This window comes from Ylistrum balloti, unplaced genomic scaffold (genome assembly GCF_031769215.1).
Source record: "Ylistrum balloti isolate Yb309-2 unplaced genomic scaffold, AGI_CSIRO_Ybal_v1 Utg371552, whole genome shotgun sequence".
In the NCBI taxonomy this organism is placed as follows: domain Eukaryota; kingdom Metazoa; phylum Mollusca; class Bivalvia; order Pectinida; family Pectinidae; genus Ylistrum; species Ylistrum balloti.
In genome coordinates this window covers 796,856-819,980 of record NW_026782798.1, presented here as the reverse complement: position 1 = coordinate 819,980, position 23,125 = coordinate 796,856, and the positions used below count along the sequence as shown (strand labels likewise).

Genomic DNA, 23,125 nt, shown 5'->3' with positions numbered 1-23,125 from the left:
GGTAAACTTACAGACATTACTACACACAATGGTAAACTGACTTACATTAATACACACAATGGTAAACTGGCTTACATTAATACACACAATGTTAAACTGACTTACATTAGTACACACAATGGTAAACTTACAGACATTACTACACACAATGGTAAACTGGCTAACATTAATACACACAATGGTAAACTTACAGACATTAATACACACAATGGTAAACTTACATTACTACACACAATGGTAAACTTACAGACATTACTTCACACAATGGTAAACTGGCTAACATTAATACACACAATGGTAAACTTACAGACATTAATACACACAATGGTAAACTTACATTACTACACACAATGGTAAACTTACAGACATTAATACACACAATAGTAAACTGACTTACATTACTACACACAATGGTAAACTGGCTAACATTAATACACACAATGGTAAACTTACAGACATTACTACACACAATGGTAAACTTACAGACATTACTACACACAATGGTAAACTTACAGACATTAATACACACAATGGTAAACTAAGAGACATTACTACACACAATGGTAAACTGGCTAACATTAATACACACAATGGTAAACTTACAGACATTAATACACTAATGGTAAACTTACAGACATTAATACATACAATGGTAAACTGGCTTACATTAATACACACAATGGTAAACTTACAGACATTACTACACACAATGGTAAACTGGCAAACATTTATACACACAATCGTAAACTGGCTAACATTAATATACACAATGGTAAACTGGCTAACATTACTACACACAAAGGTAAACTTACGGACATTAATACACACAATGGTAAACTGGCAAACACTAATATACACAATAGTAAACTGGCTAACATTTATACACACAATAGTAAACTGGCTAACATTTATACACACAATGGTAAACTTACAGACATTAATACACACAATGGTAAACTGGCAAACACTAATATACACAATGGTAAACTGGCTAACATTTATACACACAATGGTAAACTTACAGACATTAATACACACAATGGTAAACTGGCAAACACTAATATACACAATGGTAAACTTACAGACATTACTACACACAATGGTAAACTTACTAACATTACTACACACAATGGTAAACTTACTAACATTACTACTCACAATGGTAAACTTACAGACATTAATACACACAATGGTAAACTGGCTTACATTAATACAATGGTATAACATTAGTACATAGTAAAACTTGTAAAATGACAATAGTATTTAAGGATAAATTTCATACCTGATTAATACAACATTGTCATAAAAAGTGAACATTTTTCTCTTGATGTGCTTTGATTTATAATTGATATTCCCTGAATGAATCAAATAGAATAGTAACCATTTATAGATAAAGATACATTATCAAATACTATCAAAGCACATAAAATGAATATCAGTTATCTCGCTTATCAAATACTCACTTGTGTCAGGCAAGCCAAATCTAATTTTTTCTTAGTATGAAGAAAAACTAAACAGAAAAACATACCGAATATTACTACAAATTATGTAATATTACAGAATATCTGGAGATATATCAGCAAATGCAACAAAGAAAAGATTTTTGAGGGGTGAAGAATGAAGGGGAGGTGGCAACAAACATGGTGATCTCATTAAATATGTAGTTCAGTTTAAATGACATTAAATCAGACTTCGTAACCACAATACATAACCTATAGGAATCAAGTCTACAAAAATCCACAGCCAACAGGAAGCCCAAAGCCAGATAAAGTTACTAGCCTTTAGAAGTCTACAGCAAACAGAAATCCACATCCTAGAGAGGTTTGTAGCCAGCTATAGTTACTAGCCCATAGAAGGTCACAGTCAGCAGGAATCCACATCCAACAACAAGTAGAAGTTACCAGCTTACATAATTCCACAGCCAGCAGAAATCCACATGCCAGAAAGGTTCATAGCCAGCTAAAGTTACTGGCCTACAGAAGTTCACAGCCAGCAGAAATCCACATGCCAGAGAGGTCCATAGCCAGCTAAAGTTACCAGCCTACAGAAGTTCACAGCCAGCAGGAATCCACATGCCAGAGAGGTCCATTGTCAGCTGAAGCTACTAGCCTAAAGAATTCCACAACCTACAGGAATCCATCCAAAAGAAGTCTATAGGCAAAAGAAGTGTCCAGCCTACAGAAAACCAAAGCCTACATGAATCTACATCCCATAGAAGTCTACAGTCAGCAGAAGTCTACAACCAGCAGAGGTCCACATTCAACAGAAGTAATTTCAGCCTACAAGAATCTACATACCACCACAATCTACAGCCTACAGGAATCTGCACTCTACAGGAATTTACAAGTTACAGGGATCTAGTCTTCGGGAATATATCATCTACAGAAATGAAACCTACAGAAATTTACAGCTTACATGAATCCACATCCTACAGGAATCCACATCCTATGGAAATCCACAACCTACATAATCATAAACTATACAAATCCATATTCTATGAAAATCCAAACCCTTCAGAATTCTATAAACTTCAGAAATGTTCAACCGATAGACATCCATGCCTAAAATGATGGTAATACCCCTAATTGTGCATCAACATTCCTAACCACAACCATAAATATGATTATTTTTTGTGTTGAGAGCATAATGAAAATTGTAGTATTAATCCATCTATCATCTGATCTAACACATTTTTAGTCATACAAACAGTTCACATAAAAGATTCCACAAACATTTCAACATGACAATCACCATGTAATACCTGATACCTGGGGGGGGGGCAAGGGACTGAGCAGCATATTACAAAGCATGGGCATTCTGCCAAAGAAGTATGGTATTAACATAAATTCAAAACATTACACCATGAAAAAAAACCTATTTTCACTGTCACCAACACTTTTTTATCTGCTTCAAGATATCATAAATGATCATCACCCAACATTCCTCAGTCAGTTAATACAAGAGACCCAAAGGGCCTTAACAGTGCCCAGAGCCACAATGATTCATGCAACATGTTATAGTAATGATTTTGTCACAAAAGTAAGATACTTTTGTACATATAATGCAAAATGTAAATTGTGCATATACATTAACTGCCATCTCATGCAAAGGCTTCTAAGGAAGTTTGAATTAAAAGAAATTACACTAAAGATTTGAATTTTCCATCCAGGAACAGTAGAACATCTTTGAAATTGCAGTCAATTTGACCCATTTTTGTCTCAGGGGACCTAATAAAACCTTCTATCTCCAACCCATAGTTATACATTTAGATAATTACCTACTTTCTCCAGATCCACAGTCCTACACCTAGATACAACCTACTTTCCCCAGCCCCACAGTCCTACACAATGATAAAACCTTCTTTCTGCAGCCACACAGTCCTACACTACGGTAAAACCTTCTTTCCCCAGCCCCACAGTCCTACACTATAATAAAACCTTCTTTCCCCAGCCCCACAGTCCTACACTACGGTAAAACCTTCTTTCCCCAGCCCCACAGTCCTACACTATGATAATACCTTCTTTCCCCAGCCCAACAGTCGCGCACTATGATAATACCTTCTTTCCCCAGCCCAACAGTATATGATAATAAGCCACACAGTCTACACTCCTTCTTTCCCCAGCCCCACAGTCCCCCAGCCCCACAGTCCTACACTATGATAATACCTTCTTTCCCCAGCCCAACAGTCGCGCACTATGATAATACCTTCTTTCCCCAGCCCAACAGTCGCGCACTATGATAATACCTTCTTTCTCCAGCCCCACAGTCCTACACTATGATAATACCTTCTTTCTCCAGCCCCACAGTCCTACACTATGATAATACCTTCTTTCCCCAGCCCCAAAGTCCTACTCTAAGATAAAACTTTCTTTCGCCAGCCCTACTGTCCTACTGAGATAAAACCTTCTTTCTCCAGCCCCACAGTATTACACTAAAATAAACCCCTCCCTTCTCCAGTTACAAAGTTCTACACTAAGATAAAATATATTTTCTCCAGCCCCATTGTGCTACACCAAGATACAAGCTACTTATTCCACCCCCACAGTTCTACACCATGATAAATCTACCTTCTCCAGTGCCGCAGTTCTAAACTTCCATAAAACTTTCTTTCTACTGCCCCACATTCCTACGCAAGATAATATCTACTTTTTCTGGTCCCACATTTCCACACTAAGATAATTACCTACTTTCTATAGCCCCACAGTCCTACACTAAAAGACCTAATTAGGACAATACCACAGTTCTACACTAAGATAAAACTTACTCTCTTCACTGCCATAGGTCTCCATCACTATACTATTCTTGTATCTTCGATTCTTCTCTATGCAGGATCTGATTAACTCTGTCAATGTAAACAGATTTTGAGAATAAGATGAAGCAGAATTGAAATGCTCATGATTTTGGTTTATTCAATGAATACTTTTTAGCTTTCACATCTATTAAAATAACCATGACCTTGTTAAGAGTTCAAATAAGTGACAATAATCAACAAGTCAGGGTTTAAACATGCCAACTGTTCTACATATCATTGGCACCCAGGGATGGTAACAACAAACATAGATTTCTGATAGTTTATATGAGAAAAGTCCTGACTATCAAACAAATTTTTTGACATCATATTACTTGCTGATCTTTCAGTCAGTTTGCATATTTCTTCTTTTAGTTCCCATCTTTCCAAATACTCTGGGCATTCTGCAGTTTGATCACAAAATCTGCGACCAAATACAGCACAGAGTCTGTTCAGTCGTAGTAGAAGTCTGTGACTGCTTGGAAGCATTGTGGCAATACTACAATGATGAAAAACATTCATTTATCATATGATTGTCTTGTTATTCAGTGAATATTTGTGATGTCACTTTAGATAAACAAACGATAATATACACTCATAGACAACATTGTGACTTAGCATTGGAGACCATAGATATAGAGCTGACATGACTTCAACATTGACATAAAAATGTCCATTTTCTACCATACATGTTTGAAAAATCAGTCGTGTTAAAATGGACCTTAAACATGTTTCCATCTGAAACTTGTCACAATTTTTTTCATTTTAGATCACTTAAATTAGATTCACAACAATTCACATATGAAATGTTGACTCATGTAAGATCCCATATGTGTAAGCCAAGTGCTAATTTATCACTACAACTTAGAAATTTTCTCCCAAATAAATGTATATTGCAGGACTGATGTTTCATAAATATGGGCCACAAGGTACAAATACACTGTCAAGTCATAGATCGATAAGATATGAAGCTTTCAAAAAATATACTAATTATTAACGAAATTTAAGAAGAGAATGCAAGCTAGCAAAATGACATTGATATGCTGAAAACCTTGAAAAGGTTTAAGGCATAAAAAGACAGAATCACATGATCCTTTGATTAACTCCCTACTATAGAGAGATACCCAGTTATAATTATGTACAGAGCCATCATGCAGTTTTTTTGTCATACTTCACATGAGTATTCCAGTTTTTTGGTAGGGAAAAGGTAAATCTGATCTTCTCCATGGTAGGGAAAAGTCCTATAAAACAGTTCATTATGATGAAGAGCCATCAATTTATACAGTATAACCATGTCGTATATTGATAACATCATCAATTTTGATGCACATTTCACAGAACTTTGATGAAGGCTAAATGGAAATGCTCCACAACTGATTGTTTTGTAAGTTTGTGAGAAAAATAAGCAAACATGGGTCTGTTCTGTGGACAGGGATATCTCAACCACAGTATAAAGGTTCTGACAGACCCATACTGATGGTTCACAAATGGAGCCATAGTGATCTTCTCTTTACTCAAGCATTTACCAGGGTTACAAATACCCTTAACCTAAGAGAATATTGGGCTAGCTATGACCACCCTAAACTGCTGTTATTGTGTCACTCTTCACAGTCATTGCTTTGGATAGGATGGCCTCCTTTACTTCATTCAATGGGGGTAGGGTTGCCACTTGCCACCAGCTGCTTATAGAAGAATATGTCTAAAACTGACCTGGTCTGTACACCATTCAACATTGTCTATAGACCTATATGCTCTGTTGCTAGACTTGTTTGACCAGTGCTTCAACACAAAACTCAATTTTGACTCCAATCATTGTAATGTAAACTTAGAAGAGACACATCATGAAGATTGCAGCTATATTAAAATATCATATAGTTGTTATTAAATTATCTGCAGTTGGTCATATGACACCAGTGAAATTGTGAATATTGATGGAAGTCTGAACCTATGCTTGAACACCCCATTAAATATCATGCATTTACAATGTTGTTATGATGGCATTTTATATAATGACATTCAAATCTTTGACACAAAAAACTATTTCCTAGATGGATAATGATGTAAAAATACACAAGATAAATTAAGTAAATTCATCAACACGCACTGGTGCTAAACCTATATTTTGTAAATAATGTCAAATCCTTTTTGATGCAATACTTTTCTTTTGAATAATATATTTTACTATAATTACTGTAGCGCAAGCAAAAAGGATGAAGTATGCAAAGTTTTTGGTAACCAACGTTTATTTTGAGTTGTCACAGAAGTATCGACTGCCCAGTTGTCTGCTGCATTCTGATTACCACAGTAGTTGGAGAGTTTTCCTTGTATGAGTTAAAGTATCATTACATTCCATATTTTTCATGCATCATGAGTGAAAAAAATCGGTCGTTTTGTGGAATGAGAACAGAGCACTGGTTTTGTTCGAGCTCTAGTCAGGTTAAACAGACATGCTTCCAGCTAGTCTGAATTTCTCTGACGTTCAATCAAATTCTTTTTAAATCGGTCTGGTGTCCATGCCGATAAAAAAATGTCGACAGAACGTCAGAATAAAATTCGGTCAAGTTTGCAGATAACATTATTCATTGCATTCAAGAAGTAGCGAAACACAGACAGTCACAATTACTCCATACCATTAACAAAACTCAATGACGACAAGTGTTTCTTCACATGGAGGAATAGTTAGTAGACCTACATACGGATAACGGTCCCCTTCGTTTAACAATAATTCGATATTCAACATTTCACGTGCTTCTTTTCAGAGCGAAAATGAAAACGGAAGTTTGGTAGTGTAAGAAATTTTAGACATGTTGTCGGTGTGAATAATCCGGAGGCAACCGTTGGTAATAAATTATGCAAAGGATTTATTTTCCGAACAGTGGAATGTTATTCACAAGATGAAATGTCTTTTCTATATTATCTTGTGCACGCTAGTCCTCGCTTTCGGTATATACCGGAATTTTAGTGTTGTGGTTATAATTAATTGATGTTATGAATCATTTAAAATCCTGAAACAGTGCACATGTACACCATAAAAAATAGTCATGTTTTCGCAGACAGACTCGGTTCACCCCGCGATAACTTAACTTGGTGTAACGTAGTTAGAGAAATATTGCTCATAAATGTATAAGAAAAGATATTCACGTATAAAGTACATCGTTTAGGAAAAAATCTGTGTTATTATTAACTTTTCCATGGAGATTTGAACAGGGAACAATTTGGTTCCTGAACAGTTTGGTTGTTTGTTACATTATTCTCTAATCTTTCATATCTATACGTGTTTTCCAGTAACTTGGATAAGCGATCAGTAGATAGAGCAATCTGTTTTATCTTGATGCAATATTATATAAGTATATGCAGTTTCATATACACGATACCTGTATTTGACATACTTACAGATTCTTTGAACTTTTCAAAATATCCTTGTGTTTGTTTGTTTGTTTTTTATATAACCTATGTCAATTACGGTATCAGATCGTGGCACTTTTTCTTTAACAATAGGTACATAATAAAATCTTCTTTGTCTATAATCATGTGTTGTTGGCATATATAGTGTTATCATATTTACAATCTACACATTATACCCACAGTCGAAAGATAAACCCGTCATTTAAGTACGATTTAGATATGTACATAATATATACAATGTCTTGTGGTTTTTAAACTCGTATTTTAGTTCAACTCTTTCGTTAGGATTTATTTTTGTTTTTCATTTTCCTTTGTGAAACCTTTTATTTTTCTTCTTTATGATGAATACTCAGGGACTACTAGTACTAGTAAAATGTATCGCGTATTCTCTTTATAGTAAAATGCATTGAGAAATACTTGTGTTTCAGGTTAAAATCAGGAGATTTCACACTGCTGATCTTTAACCAACTTGACCAGCCTAAGTTTGTCATTCATTGTCCAAACTTAGTTTTCTTGTAATAAACACGCCTTAAAAGCAGTACATGTAAAACAACTATAGCATATCTACAACCGGGTTAACCAATTAGTGTGACGTATCAAAAGGGCTAACCAATTAGTGTGACGTATCAAAAGGGCTAACCAATTAGTGTGACGTATCAAAAGTCACACCAATTAGTGTGACGTATCAAAAGGGCTAACCAATTAGTGTGACGTATCAAAAGGGCTAACCAATTAGTGTGACGTATCAAAAGTCACACCAATTAGTGTGACGTATCAAAAGGGCTAACCAATTAGTATGACGTATCCGTGCATTACGAGTGTGTTGAGCAACTTTTTTTTAAGAACCCATGCTGACTTGTGGGTAATCTGAGCATGTGCCGCGAACTGGTCAACCAATCAAAATCTCACTTTTGATGGAAAGTTCCCGGCTTTAAATAACTTGTATTTCCCCAAATCATAACTTTTTATAAAGGACCGAATAGATGTAACATCAAACGATAAAAAATTCTCTTTTACTGTTTACAGACTCACTCTTTATTTCCTCCATAAAGAGATTTCAAACAACATTTAAAAAACCACACAAAATACAATGCTAGTTACAGATTTCAGACGTCACGTGACAGCATGATCAAAATATCTTAATGCATTAACATTACAAGTCGTGTCATATTCAGTTCAAAGTTAGCCGGGAGTCCATGTCGGAGAGCAGCATCTCAACTCCATCAGCAACAACCAGTATTAGATTCTCCCACTCCCCGTCAGGCAAATCAACGCGAGTATGGCTGTCCACAAGAATATCTTATGAAAACTTCACATAATCTCTTTACGTATTCTGTATACTTTGTGTATAACCAAAACAGTGGGTGTTTTCTCTGCATTTCAGTGGTGACATTACACTCATTTCCGACCTAATGCCCTCGTTATACGTGATGAAAATTTGAATATCACATGCACATCAACAAACGCATTCTCTGTCGTCACTAGTACAAAATTTAGTTCACATATGAAAACTACCGAAAATCTTTTCATTAATAAAGGTATGAATGCGACTACGGAGGAAGATAAATGACAGATTTCATAGGAAAGAACGCAGTAATTTTTAGCTCAACAAATCGGAAGGACGATATAGACCATAGGTCTCAGCTTCCAAGGCGGTAGGGACAGAACCTAGTAGGTGAAATAGAACTAATTATTTAAGATCCTACTCTCCTTGTAGGAATGACTGTGTATTTGCCCAAATTTGGTCTGGAACACCAATGGGTGAAGGAGAATCATTGTTGTATAAAAGGTGGTTCTCAACCCCCTTTGGGGAGGGGAAGGGTGGAAGAGCAAATCCTTTAATGTAATTCTTCTATTGGAATGATTAAATTTTGTCAAAGTTTGATAAAATTATCGAAGACTGTAGTTTAAGATACCACGGTAGTTGTGGGTCATACTATAACATTAAAACTACATCACAACTGGGTCTGATACACCAGAAGTTACGTAAAGCTATAGACGACTTTCATGGCCTTAATGCTACCAAAACTCCGCCTGGAATTCACTTACCGTTATTTTCTGTGGGCATTCCGACCATTGTTAGCAACCATGTGTGATTTTGGTCAATGTCTGAAAAAAACCCATTTCATACTCTAGCAGGTTTTACATCAGGACATGTTACTTTGCAGTACTGCTGTCAGCAGGTCTACAGTAGACAATGGGCGTGTCAGCTTCTTGGGTCAATACTGACTTGAGATGACGATGGAGTACATTTGCCTTCTCAAGGTGTCAGTTATGCCCTCATGTTTCAGTGGTGTGATTCCATTTTTTCGGATCTCGTACTTTTTTTTTATATAAGAGTAGAGTTTCTTGGGACTGGTTTTAGTTGCTCCACGTTGGTGAAATTCATGTATTGGAAGGGAGGTCATTGGTATTTGTCAGTGATAGTTCCAATAAGAATTTCCAGTCTTCGTGTGTTTGATTTAAACATAATTCATTAACATAATTATATACAATAGTATAGTAGGATTGGGTACAAGTTTTCAAACTAATATGAAGCCCTTTTAGAAATTTGACATAAACAAAGACGACATGTTTGCATATATACATTTTTTATGAGAGAGAAAGAGAGAGAGAGAGAGAGAGAGAGAGAGAGAGAGAGAGAGGGGGGGGGGGGGGTTTTTATGTATTATTAATTGAATAAACAATTCCAATACCAAAAGTAGATGTGCAGTATAGTTTGTTTAATGTCCCTGTACTTTCGTGGACAAGTTTGTCATTTTTAGTGCTAGTTTTTATTTTTTATAAGTCTGCTTAAGGAATAGCTGAGCCAGGGGGATGTCTGTAGTTGAGCATCTTACTGGGGACAATAGTATCTATAGAAGTAGGCCTATATCTCAGTTCTTTGCTTTGACGAAAATGCCTGAGTACGTCATCCATAAAGATGGATCACACAAGATGAATAGTCGAAGAGTCTACTTCAACTCTGCCAAGGAGAGGGTGAGCTTACTGCAGGTATTGAAAGACATCAGTACATCACTATAGCACTGCACTAGGATACTGGTTTCGGGGTCCCTGTTAGGTTGAACTATCCTATCCCGGAGAGGGACTTGCTGTCCCTTTAGCAGGCCATACTGTTGGCTGTTGATAGCGGTTCCATCTTATATATATACTGGCATTTTTATCATGGTCATAAATTATTACTGGAGGAATCATTCATAAAGTGGGGTATACATATGAATACTCCCTCCTTTTAAACATATGACTTGTTTTCGATCATAAAGATTTTGGTATGGATGTCAATTTAAGATTCTGTCTTCTCAGTTTTAATTGTATATCGTGGGTTTTTTTTTCTCAGTTCTTCCTACCACTCATATTTTGCTCCCCTTCACCAGCAATAAAAACTCTTGTAGGTGTACTTGAGTATAACACTGCCGAGTCTTGTACAAAAAAAATGATTAAATGAATGGGGACAAATAAAATTTTAAGAGTCATGTCATTTCTCCTATCTTGACCTGGGAATTTTCTGAGACGACATCGATGGTTATAACTAAGGACTGAGAAATCCTACGATCAAAAGTCGATGTGTTCGGCTACCGTATGCTCTTGTAGCGATTTTTTAAAATCCTATTATTTATTTACTCGTAAGCTATGAATGTAGGCAAGCACTTGGTCTAGATTAACTCCTGTCGGTAAACTGGATATTATTTACCCTTGTGTGTAGATTAGCTCATTTGACCTGTTACTATATTTAGTTACAAGTGTCGTCCCTCATTCAATGTGGAGTCATGTTCACCTGTTAAGCTTGTATCAGAGAACAAGATAATGGATTTTAATAAGGTGCTTCGTCAACATTTGCGATACGTGAAAATTTTTATACATCTTATAGTGATCATATGTTGTGGCTGTGTGTTCTTTCCTATTGGAGTAGTAACAAATGACTTCCATTCACAATGTGTGCTGTTTGCGGACCCGGTGTTAACTTTGAACACAAATATGACAGCTATTTTAGACATAGCTCAAACATCGTGGGGATCTGACAATCTGTGTTATGTGTGTATCTACGTTCCCGTGGTGACAGCCATCCATTCTTTCATCTGGTGCTGGTTTTACCTTCAGATGACCACCATCAGTGATGAGTTGTAAGTATCGACAGGCCAAATTATTTATTGATTGTGCCCACTACATAGTGTATACGTGCTGAAATGAAAGTAGAAAGCCGACAACAATCCCTCTCACTCTACCGGTGCTAAGCTTCATTACGTTAAGACAGACAGTATGAGTCAATATTTTGCAGGCACAGGTATGAAAAGTTTGAATCATTCATAAACGCGCCCTGTTTCGCATGTGATGCGTGTTGTTCTGAAAGCTTTTAATAATTTGTTGAGTACTTATATAACAAATAGTAATTTTTCTTTGACATTGCATAAGTGATTGGATGGATGGCACAATGATGGTGTATCTTGCAGCTTGGGTTGTGCAGATACACCATCACTGGAGTTTTGGGTGGTTTTTTGCATTGGGGATGAAGTGATATTGGAGTGGATGTTGGAGTGGTATGTGGAGTTAAAATGGTATTCTGAGTAAGGGTTAGAATGATGCTGTCAATGGGGATGAAGTGATATTGGAGTGGATGCTGGAGTGGTAAGTGGAGTTGAAGTGGTAATTTGAGTGGGGGTTAGAATGATGCTTTCAATGGGGATGAAGTGATATTGGAGTGGATGCTGGAGTGGTAAGTGGAGTTGAAGTGGTAATTTGAGTAGGGGTTAGAATGATGCTTTCAATGGGGATGAAATGATATTGGAGTGGATGCTGGAGTGGTAAGTGGAGTTGATGTTTCAGTGGTATTTGTGTTCCTGACGGGAACGGTATTGAGAGTGAGATTTGAAGCAAGAGTTAAGGATGATGCTTGATTTAGGAATTGGAATATTAATTAGAGTTAAATGGAGTAATAAATATAGTTAAGAGGAAACTTGGGTGGGGGTTAGACTGGAATGGTGTTTGGAGTGGGGAAACAGTGGTATGGAGTAGATGTTGGGAGTGGTGTTAATATAGGGATTGGGAAAAACCTTGGGTTGGGGTATAGACTATTTTGATATTTACAGTGGGAAGAAAGTGGTACTGAATTTTAGATTACTGAATCTGTCAAATATTTCTCCCAACTGTTTCTTGTTATCAACTTTTTTAATTTGAAGTTTTTGTCTTATGTTTGTTGTGCATTGGGTTCCAGAATTGCCATTGTTTTGTACAGTGACATTACTGAGACCTTTCTGTAATAAGTTTGAATTGATGGTTGGTCCTATAGGGTAGATTTTGGAGTTGAACTTGAGTGGTGTTTATGTAGGGGTAATGATTGAACATGGAGTTAGTATGGTTATGGAGGAATTGGAGTGGGTGTTTGAGTAGGAAATGGAATATTGTGTAAAGGACAGGACGATACTTCAAATGGTGTCCTGAGGAGTTAGAATGAATTTGGAATAAGAACCAGAATGAGATTAGGAATGGAGGTCCATGTGAGATCGGAATTGAGGTCTGAGCCAGATCTGGAATGAGGGCCAAAGTGGGGTTAGGAATGGAGGCAGGAGTGGGTTTTGGTATTGGTGTTTGAGTGGGACTTGGTAAGAGACTGGAGTGGTATTTGGTGAGTGACTGGAATAGGATTTAGAATTGAGGTCTGAGTGAGAATTGATGAAAGACTGGAGTGGTATTTACTAAGAGGTTAGAGTGGAATTAAAAATTGAGACCAGAGTGGAATTTGAAATAACTGAGTGAATGTATTTATATACAATTTTGAATGAGTTGTGTAATTATCATTGCAGTATTTTTGGATGAATGGAGATTCTAAGCAGTGTAATGAGTTTATACTTTGTAGTAGAGTCATGCTATTACCACTGGATGGTACAATAAAAACCTGGTGTGGTGGAGTTAATGATAGAAATGGGAGGTTGGAATTGATTTGGGTTTTTACAGGCAGGTGAAGAAATATGTTGGTGCAATGATATAAGGTATTGTAGAGGGTTGGGCGACATTTTGTTGTCACTGACTGGATCAAAGTAAGGTAAAGAGAGAGCCAACGCCGGTAAAGTTCAAGTTGGTTTAGTGGCCATTCATTCCCAGCTTGGATACCTAATGGTATGCCAGGTGTCCTACCCAAATACAGAAGTAGTAGAAGAGTGTGAGAGGTAGTCCACAACAAGCTGGAATGGTAGAAGCCATCACAGGCAAAACATGTAGGCCAGAAATCTTCAATAAATTTTGAAACTATCATTCCAGCTTGTTGTGGACTACCTCTCAGACTGGATTAAAGATATGTATGGATAATACAATATTTAACATTGTGTGGTGGAATTAATGATAGTGATGAGGTGTTGGGAGTAGGTCTGTTGTCACAGACAGATGAAAAAATATGTTTGGATGATTAAAGATATGTGATTTTACCTTCATGCTATCTTCCATTATCAATCAACCAGCATTCATACTAACAGGTGTTTGAACACTGATACAGGTGTCATTAGAACTACAAAACATAACAAAAACATCTATGGTGTAAGATGTCAGTAGTCTACCTTTTGTCTTATGTGCAAATATGCTGAATGCTGATATAATTTGAAATGTGGAAATGATGAAAACGAAACGGGATCTAAAAGTAAAAACTTGTCGTCTGGTCTTAAAAACAAGTTTGTGAGGTTAGTTGATGGAAACAGTGACATATGTATAGTGTTTTTGGATATAGCTATATAGGAACTGAAGTACAACAATCACCAAAACCCTAAGAGAGAGGGAAACAATTAGACAAGGTATTTAAACACTGAAACCAAAATTAATGTCTGTATAGACAGTGATCTAGGATACAAAGGTGCTGTTGTTTCCCCTGACAGATGTTGTACTCCTTAATCATAGACATTGATCTAAAGTACACAGGGGCTGGTGTAGTTTTATTTTTTCTTGTTTCCTCCCATAGACTGTAATATAGATTACACAGGGGCTGGTGTAGTTTAATTTTTTCTTGTTTCCTCCCATAGACAGTGATCTAGATTACACAGGAACTGGTGTAGTTTTATTTTTTCTTCTTTCCTCCCATTGACTGTGAACTAGATTACACAGGAGCTGGTGTAGATTTTTTTTCTTGTTTCCTCCCATAGACAGTGAACTAGATTATGCAGGGGCTGGTGTAGATTTATTATTCCTGTTTCACCAAACATGTGATGTACTCCTGAATCATAGAAAATAATCTAGGTTACACAGACGCTGATACAGATATTTTTCCTTGTCTCTCCAGACAAATGCTGTGCTCCTTGCTGATCAGTACTATTCTGCAGGTCATGCTTTTCATCGCGCAAATCGTCAGTAGCTTCATCCTTTCCATGGGCTTCGTTACATTCTGTCATCGGCTCACCCACCAACTGGGAAATCAGTAAGTATACTACACCCATTAACAGTTTATAGATATTCAACAACTCCATATCTGGGTCATTATTAATGGCTTTGGTTTGAGTGAAGGCTTGTCTCTAAAACTAGGTTACAGTGACCTTTATTTTCAACTCAAAAGATTTTTGTGTACAGTCCACTTTCCTCAATTTTTTACCTCAATTTTTTTGTGTACAATCATTTACCACATCCAATGTGAATGCTTGTTATCATATAGTCATTACTTAGTGCTTTGTTTTCCTATTGCACTAAACCAGAAGTCAATTGTTCTTGTATTCTGATCAACTAGTTGAAAAACGTGTATAAATAAGTTTAAAGTTCAGTTAGAAACACATCTTTTACTGATATTGTATCTAATAAAGGTAATGCTGAGTAGACATCTTCAGCCAAGTTTAGCATAAGTTTATCCGGACCCAAACAGGAGTAAAAAGTCAGCTATATGCATGAACACTATATGTATACAGGGATGTGTGACAGGGTTACTTGATGTATTAGATTGGTTGTGTATGATGAGTATTAAATATATCCAAAGGGAAGATTGAAACAGACTTCTGGCATCTCTTCCTTGTGGATAACTCTTAACAAAAACCTAGTACATCTATTGGTTAACATGTCCATTGCTGTGCACCGTATCTAGGTCACGGTGACCTGTATTTTTTGCTCCAATAAGCATCAAAGGAAAGTGGAATTATAACATATTTTCTACACTGTATAACACATAACAGAAATATTATCACTGAACTATCTTCACTGTGCACATAAAATTTCCTACCTTGCAATTTATTTCATGCATGAGTGTGTATCAATAGGCTTGTAGGCAGAATTTCATGCCTTTTAAATTGGGTATCTTATCAATGATAAAAACATTCTCATTTATGAATATCCAAGAAAGTTGAAACATTTTCATGTTTAAAAAAATGATAGAGACATACCACATTGGGATAACTTTTGATCTAAATATAGTGTTTCAATAATTTTAAAAGTTGTCTGTTGCCAAGTAAACATAAAGTAGAAATCTAAGGTGCAAAAGTAAAATTTCAAGAGTAATGTTATTGGTTAAAATTTTATGATATCAAATAACCCTGTCCTGTCCTGTTGTCTTGTCCTTCGACAATGTTAATGCTCTAGTGGTTTTATGTCTCCACAGATTTTGTTCAAACACTTGTAAACAAATTAAATTTCAAGTACAGCTAGGAATTTGTGAAATGAGTTACATATTTCAAGGCTTCAAGGTCAAAGGTAGGATCTTTATTATTACTTATAGAAATTTTTCAACCAGTTTATTGATATCATTATAGCATCTTTGCAAACATCAATAAATTTTAGCTCATATGGGCCAAAGGACCAGTGAGCTTATGCCATACTGCGGGCGTCTGTTGTCCATAAGTCAACTTTGGATTTTGACCAAATTTAATCAGAAACATTCTTAGATGAAGGGGAATCAATTTTGTATTAATTAATGGTTGGTCACAGCTATGTCAGGTCAGAGGGATAGGGCCCAAAAGGGGAAATATAGCAAATTCTTTAAAATCTTACTTTTTCTGTAGGAATGATTGGAATTTGCCCAAATTTAGTCTGAAGCATTTTTGAATGAAGTGATATATTGTGTATAAACATTGGGTCTCGGCCCCAAGGGCAGGAGGAGCAGAATCCAATATGGGAAATGGAGTGAATTCTTTAAAATCCAACTTCTCCTGTAGTAATGGGTTTAATTTGCCTATAGTTCGTCTGAAGCATTTTTGGATGAAGGAAAATCAATGTTGGGGCTACATGGGCATGGCCCAATGGGGGAAAAAGAGCAAGTTCTTTATAAGCCTTCTTCAGTAAGAGTGGGAGGATTCTGTCTCAATTTGGCCTGAAGCATGAATGTTTGGTGACCCTGCTAGGACAGAGGGTTGGTGCACCACATGAAAATAGATGTGTTTTATGTTGTGTGCTTGGATAGTTAGAATTCCTTTCCTTTAGTTTTGATAAAGCAACTTCAGCCAAGCAAAGACAGGTGAGCAATACAGGTCCTATAAGTCTCTTGTTATCATAATGCAGCATCCGTAGTGTTAACTTTTTACATTTTAATCTTTGCATTTGTAACTATTGGCCAATTTTGACCAAATTGGACCGGAACATCACTAGAATATAGAGATTTGAATTATTGAAATTTATGAAGCTGCCCTTTCTGGGGCCAGAGAGGCATGGCCAAATAGGTAAAAAATTGGGTCATTTTAAAAACCTTCTTCATTGCTCCTACTAGTACTAGTAGCAGCAAGTTCTTGGTAATGTCACATTTAATAATAATCATTAACTAGTTCTTTTTTGAATTCATGAAATTTATGACCGTGGGGTCAAAGAGTCTAGTGGTAGAGCAGGGTCAATATTGTATGTAGTGTAATGATCCCTATCCCATAACATCTACATGTATTGCATTGCTGGACATAAAGAGATGAACGCAATCATGATGGTGAAATGGTCCATGGGGCCTTTTTCCTTCCACCTCTAGATATGTGATTTCTGGGTTATATCTTTACAACAGTTGAGATTCTTACCCTAAACACAATTATGATGTAAGAGTTGACCCACTCCTGGGAAATTAATTTCTGAGCCATCATGGGATAAACACAAATGGCAATATTAGAATTGACCCAGGGGCCTGGTCTCAACCCTCAGCTGGGATTTAATTCTTTAGACAAAGTCAGGCTTAGTCATGACTTTGAAATGTTTGAGATCCCTAGACTATAAACATGGTGTATACCATTGTTGAGCATAAAGATCCAGGTGAGAGATACATGCCCTGTTTGCCTGTTGTTATAAAAATATCAAATATCAATGAGAAAATTTAGACCATGGCGGAAAGCACATCTTACCAAGGTCACAGCTCTTATTATCTTAAGAAATTTGCAAAACAAAACACTGCTAATATTGGCAACTTCATACGAAAATATGCTGAAGAAATTAATACTCAACAGAAAATTACCAACAAAAACAAGCACATCATAATTTGATAAGCACAGTTGTGGTTATTATATGTACCATAACAGATGATGTTTAAATCATGATTACGACGATTATACCCATAATTCTTGTTTTTCAGATACACTTGCTCTGAGACGCAGACATGGCATTGGGATATATTTGAAGAAAAAAATAAATTCCATACATTCTTAACAGTAGCTGTGGTGAGTGCTTGATGATTGATAGTGCAGCCTTCACTTACACAATTTGGATCATGAGTTCAGGATATCTCTGCTCTACTTACACTAGTCAAACAATACTCCTATATCTATTTGGACATGGAGCAAGGATACGAAGATTTTAGGAGTGGTGATTAGAATGGAATTTGAAGTGGAATTTACACTGATGATGGGGCGTGCAGTGGTATTTTGGAATGTGACTTAGAGGGGTGTTCGAAGTGCAAGGTGGAGTGGTATTAAATGTAGGGGTTGAGAATAAAATGACTACAGTGGTATTCATAGTTGGGTAACATGTTGTGGAGTAGATTTTGAAGCACTAGTTAGGAAGATATTTGAAGTTAGGATTTTAGTGTAGTGGTTTAGAAGGTACAATTGGTGGGGGAAAGAATACAATTTGGAGTTGACCTACATTCTGACCTTTGACCTATAAAGAAAAAAATTGCCTGGGTCACTTTGACATATATTTAGACCTTTGACCTATATCAAAGAAAATTTCCTCAGGTCCTATCTTTTACACTACTTATCATGGGACCTTTGTACTTGGGAGATGAGTTCATCCTGGTGCAACATTGTGTCGCATATCAAAAGTAAGTCACTCTGACCTACATTTTGGCCACCCACATCAAAGAAAAAATTTGTGCGCTGTAACATGCTGTAGCTGTGACTGTAATTTTGGATTACCTTGCTGTAGTAGAGGGTAGAATGGTGTTAGTATTTGGTAATTGACTTTGTGGTGGGATTCGATATTGTCTTGGAACTGCGATTTTAATATATCTTCAAATAGTGTTTCAGGAATCCTGATATAATTGGATTACTTTGAATGAATTGGATTTCTGCGCAATAGAAATTAATTTGTAGTGGTGTCTGAACATTTCAGTTCTCTGGATGGTACAATCATTGCCTGGTATGCTAGAAGTAATGTTTGTGAATGATTTTGTAGCCACAGATATGTGAAAGATCTTGCTGGATGGTTAGGGTTCTGTAATTTTACCAATGCAGAAATTCATCAACCAGTCCTTCAGCCCTGGTAATGTACCATGGTATAACTTATGTACTTTTGATGCGATAAGAGCGGACAAGAGGATAACCTCACTTGATGGACTTCCCTTGTATTTAAGTTGAAATTTCCCCCTTTTTGTAGTGTTAAGTTCACATTTATAGTATCGTAAATACAACACATAACTTTTCATTGAAAAGTATATCCCTGATAATACTGAACCTGATATCAGTATGTGTTGACCCCGATGGTTTCTCCAACCCTCAGTAAAGCTACATGTAGCAGTCAGTGCCATTGTTGGGAGATGGCCATAAAAATTACACTATGTGATGGGCAACCTGCCCAAATCTGGATAGCAGACAAGATAAACTCATCATTTACCAAAGCCAAACAAGTTTGCAAAAGTAGCATGAATTATTAATAAAGAAATTTCTGTATCATTATTTTCTGCAGGTATTCAGCTGGTTGGTGACGGCTACACTACTGCTCCAAAGTCTGTTGTCGGGATACCTAAGTTACAAAGTGGCCCATGTGTCATACACAAGAAAGTCACCACAATCACATGTCGAAGATTTCTCGTACCGCAATCCGCAGAACATGTCCTACTCCAAACTTTCTGTGGACAATGATACAGGATCCTTCATGTTTGATGTTGAATTGAGTCATAAGTCTATGACAGAACAGCATGATAAATTATAACAATACAATAAATTACTATATAATTCTTCATATGGGCAGTGTCTATATAGCTATGTTGGTTAAACGTGCCCTTCCCATTTCTTAAGAAGCTGAGAAACAGGCAGGTTTGTGCTATTGAGGTTGTTTCTTTTGGCAAGACACTTTGCCTGATTGCTCTGGATGTGATGAGAATCCCTCATTTTGTTCAGTGAAGTAGCCACCAGCTACTACAAAAAGACCCCCATCCAAAATGACCCTGGCTGTTCATGAAGCAATAAACCTATCAAACATGTCTAATACATTATGTTGTATAGCTGGTAATTTTCAGGGTCAAATTTTTCACAATTTTCTAATAAAACAGTTGAATTATATAGTAACAAATGAAAATGTTGTGATCTGGATGTAAACAAAACATCTAATACACATATTGTTATATCACTGATTATTAGAGTTTTGCATTCACGTTAATGTACCCAAAATATCATCCACATGGAAATAATTGGCTGTAGATGCACTATGTTGATTGAAAATCATCTGGTGATTTATTTTAAATATTGTGGTCAGGTGTCATACTGGAGGTTGCGCCAGACTTTCATCAAGTCAATTGGAGTTGGATTCTCCAAATAGAAATGTATGGAGTCATCACAACCAGTTATGGTTTTTATTGGTTATGTGTTTCTCTTTCACATAAAGACTCTTTGAACATTACAGGCCAGCAATGGTGAATAATGCATGTTGGTAAAATTTGTGTCATAATTGTTTTAAAAGAAATCCATTTTGATTTTCTAGTACATTGTGTATCAGTAATTTTTTTAATACATGCAGCTTGTTTGTACAGTAAATCCTGAAAGTTACTTATCGAAAGTTCCATTGGGAAGATCGTGGTGTGCATTCAAAACTTCAAGCTCATGCCTCATACATTTACCCTTAAAGACCTTCTTTTGACAAACTTACGTCTTAAACAACATAATGTGAAGTTCTCTTTCACGTTGCTCAATTTGAATTTTTTTAAAATTAGGAAAAATAGAAAATTTTATTAATATCTATATATGTAAAATTCAAGCCAATCTGAGTGGAATAACCCTTTCTACATGAAGCATGTTGATGTTTTTTCATTGATCTATGACGTTCAAACCGAAACAGTTCGAAAATTTTGTCATAGTAATTAACTTTTCCTCTATTCGTTTCCAGGCAAATTGTGCAATACTTTCTCTGTCGTTCTCCCACATGGTACAAAGTACTCCTGTAGACACCTCTTTAAGGCTTGTAACAGTTCCATAGTTGTCTTTGTTTATCCAGTTACAGTATGTAGGAAAACAGTATCAAATACAAAGTATGAAATATTACTGTATACTTGCGTGCTATGCCTAGCAAGTTTAAAGCTTGTTGTATTATATTGCGAATGAATTATCACTGATGTATTGATACACAATTGTGTACAATCATGTCAAAGTTTAATGTGGAAGTATTGTTTTTTCAATCTTTCAGGAATTTATATTCAAAATTCTGTGGATTTTTGAAGAAATAAAAATACAGTTTTTTTATTACATTAATGAAGAGATTGTAAATTTTAAGTGTATTATAACATCGATATTTAAATATTTACTACCTGGCAATGTTTTTGCACATAACTGTTTATGTTTGATGATGTAAGTGTCAATTGCTCAAAATGTCTGCAGGTCATTGCATTCAGGAAAAACTTTTTGATATTTCTCTATATTTTCATGAGAATTACTTGTATTATGGGAAGAGTATCTGTGATTGAAGATTACAATTTTCAGTAGCTCACCTCATCCAAAGGATTTGGTTTAGCTTACTACTATGTAATATTGTTGAATTTGTTATTCTGTCCGTCAGAATTTTTTTCTTGTTTCTTCGGCTTTGAATGGAGTATGTAGTGGTAAGGTAAAAGAGCTGTAATTTGGCTATACCACTGTAGAAATTCCCTAAAAACTAAGCAAGGATACCCATAATATTCAATATTTCAGGCTACATTGTCTTTAAATGGATAAAAACCATATTTGGTTTGTGGCAATTTCAGGTGGTGGAGTTATGAAATTTTACAAATTTGTGGCTTTAATGCTGTGGTTGTGGGATGGGACCAAAGTTGCTAGAGAATTATCATATATGCTGATAACTATACTTTTGTCAAATGATTTGTCAGTTTTGGTGAGTGATACAGGGTGTTAAAGTGTTATTACCTTGTGTGTACCAAATGACCCAAGATGTACTAGACTTTGTGTAAATTGTTAGTACTAGTTAGCCGATCTGTGATATATTGTATTAAAATAAGCTCTGGATTTTGCTTCATTCTGATCCATTACAAGGTTTGAGACGATAAACTAAGGCTGCATTTCATAAAGAGAAAACATTGCGTGTCATTTAAAGCAAATATTTAGAATCTGGAGATATATGTTTTTGGGAAAATGAGACCTTAGTACAATTTCAAAGAATCTGTGGACAAAATTTGTCTTTAACTTTGATTATGACATTGAATAAACTTTTATCAAACATTCCAAATGTTTTTCTTTAAATCGAGAATAATCTGGTTAGTGACACAATCGGCATATACATGCATTACTTATTTTTCTATATAGTGTTTTTCATTGATATTACTTATGAAATCACTAATTTCACATATCAAAGCTTTTCATTACTTATATATATTTGTGCTAGACTGTATCAGCCATATCTATAATTAATACCGCTGGCAGACTGATATTTGCAATCTTTTTCATCTGATTCGGTCTTATATGATGCCACATTTTCAGTCTTCCTAGTAAATATATCTCCTTATCTTTCATGAATATTCAATAACATAAATTTTCCATTTGGAAAACTTAATGACTAGAGTAAAATTATTTCAGGAATTACCCAAAGTTAAGGAGTCTAATGTTACCCAGAATACAAATCATAAATTTTGCTCAATTTTGTTAAACAAATTTGATAAAGTGGAAAACTAGTCGATGTTAAATCTCAGTAGAGATGAGACATGATGTTAGTACTTGAATAACAGTTGAATAATATGTAATACAACAGAAGAATATATACATTTAGTATAAATTGATATCATGCCTCTTCCTTTATATAACTTCTTGATTTCAGTCTTTTGAGTCGTGATGAAAATAAATACAATCTGTGACAAGTGAACTCTGTGCTCTGTGT

General features: G+C 35.8%; 2 protein-coding genes across 2 annotated transcripts in view; one reads left to right on the top strand and one right to left on the bottom strand.

The window, feature by feature from the left end:
- The window catches only part of LOC132562932 (uncharacterized), a 45,176-nt gene extending 38,146 nt beyond the window's left edge, over positions 1 to 7,030 (bottom strand). Inside the window, exons 1-4 of the mRNA XM_060227707.1 lie at positions 6,919 to 7,030; positions 4,624 to 4,787; positions 4,265 to 4,342; positions 1,464 to 1,510 (exon numbers count right to left, since the gene is read on the bottom strand). Of these exons, the coding sequence (XP_060083690.1) occupies positions 1,464 to 1,510; positions 4,265 to 4,342; positions 4,624 to 4,777 (279 nt within the window). The 5' untranslated portion in view covers positions 4,778 to 4,787; positions 6,919 to 7,030. The remainder of the gene's footprint in view (positions 1 to 1,463; positions 1,511 to 4,264; positions 4,343 to 4,623; positions 4,788 to 6,918) is intronic.
- Positions 7,031 to 11,497: 4,467 nt separating this feature from the next.
- On the top strand, positions 11,498 to 19,981 carry LOC132562929 (uncharacterized). Its single transcript, XM_060227703.1, has 4 exons — positions 11,498 to 11,814; positions 14,952 to 15,086; positions 18,186 to 18,270; positions 19,736 to 19,981. Exons 1-4 carry the CDS (start codon positions 11,498 to 11,500, stop codon positions 19,979 to 19,981), a joined length of 783 nt encoding a protein of 260 aa, XP_060083686.1.
- Positions 19,982 to 23,125: the final 3,144 nt, after the last annotated feature.

Bases quoted from the DNA above. Each gene is read 5' to 3' on its own strand.
- LOC132562929 (XM_060227703.1), top strand. From the start codon at position 11,498: ATGGATTTTAATAAGGTGCTTCGTCAACATTTGCGATACGTGAAAATT. The intron at 11,815-14,951 runs GTAAGTATCGAC...TTGTCTCTCCAG, and splicing joins ACCACCATCAGTGATGAGTT to ACAAATGCTGTGCTCCTTGC. The intron at 18,271-19,735 runs GTGAGTGCTTGA...TATTTTCTGCAG, and splicing joins CATTCTTAACAGTAGCTGTG to GTATTCAGCTGGTTGGTGAC.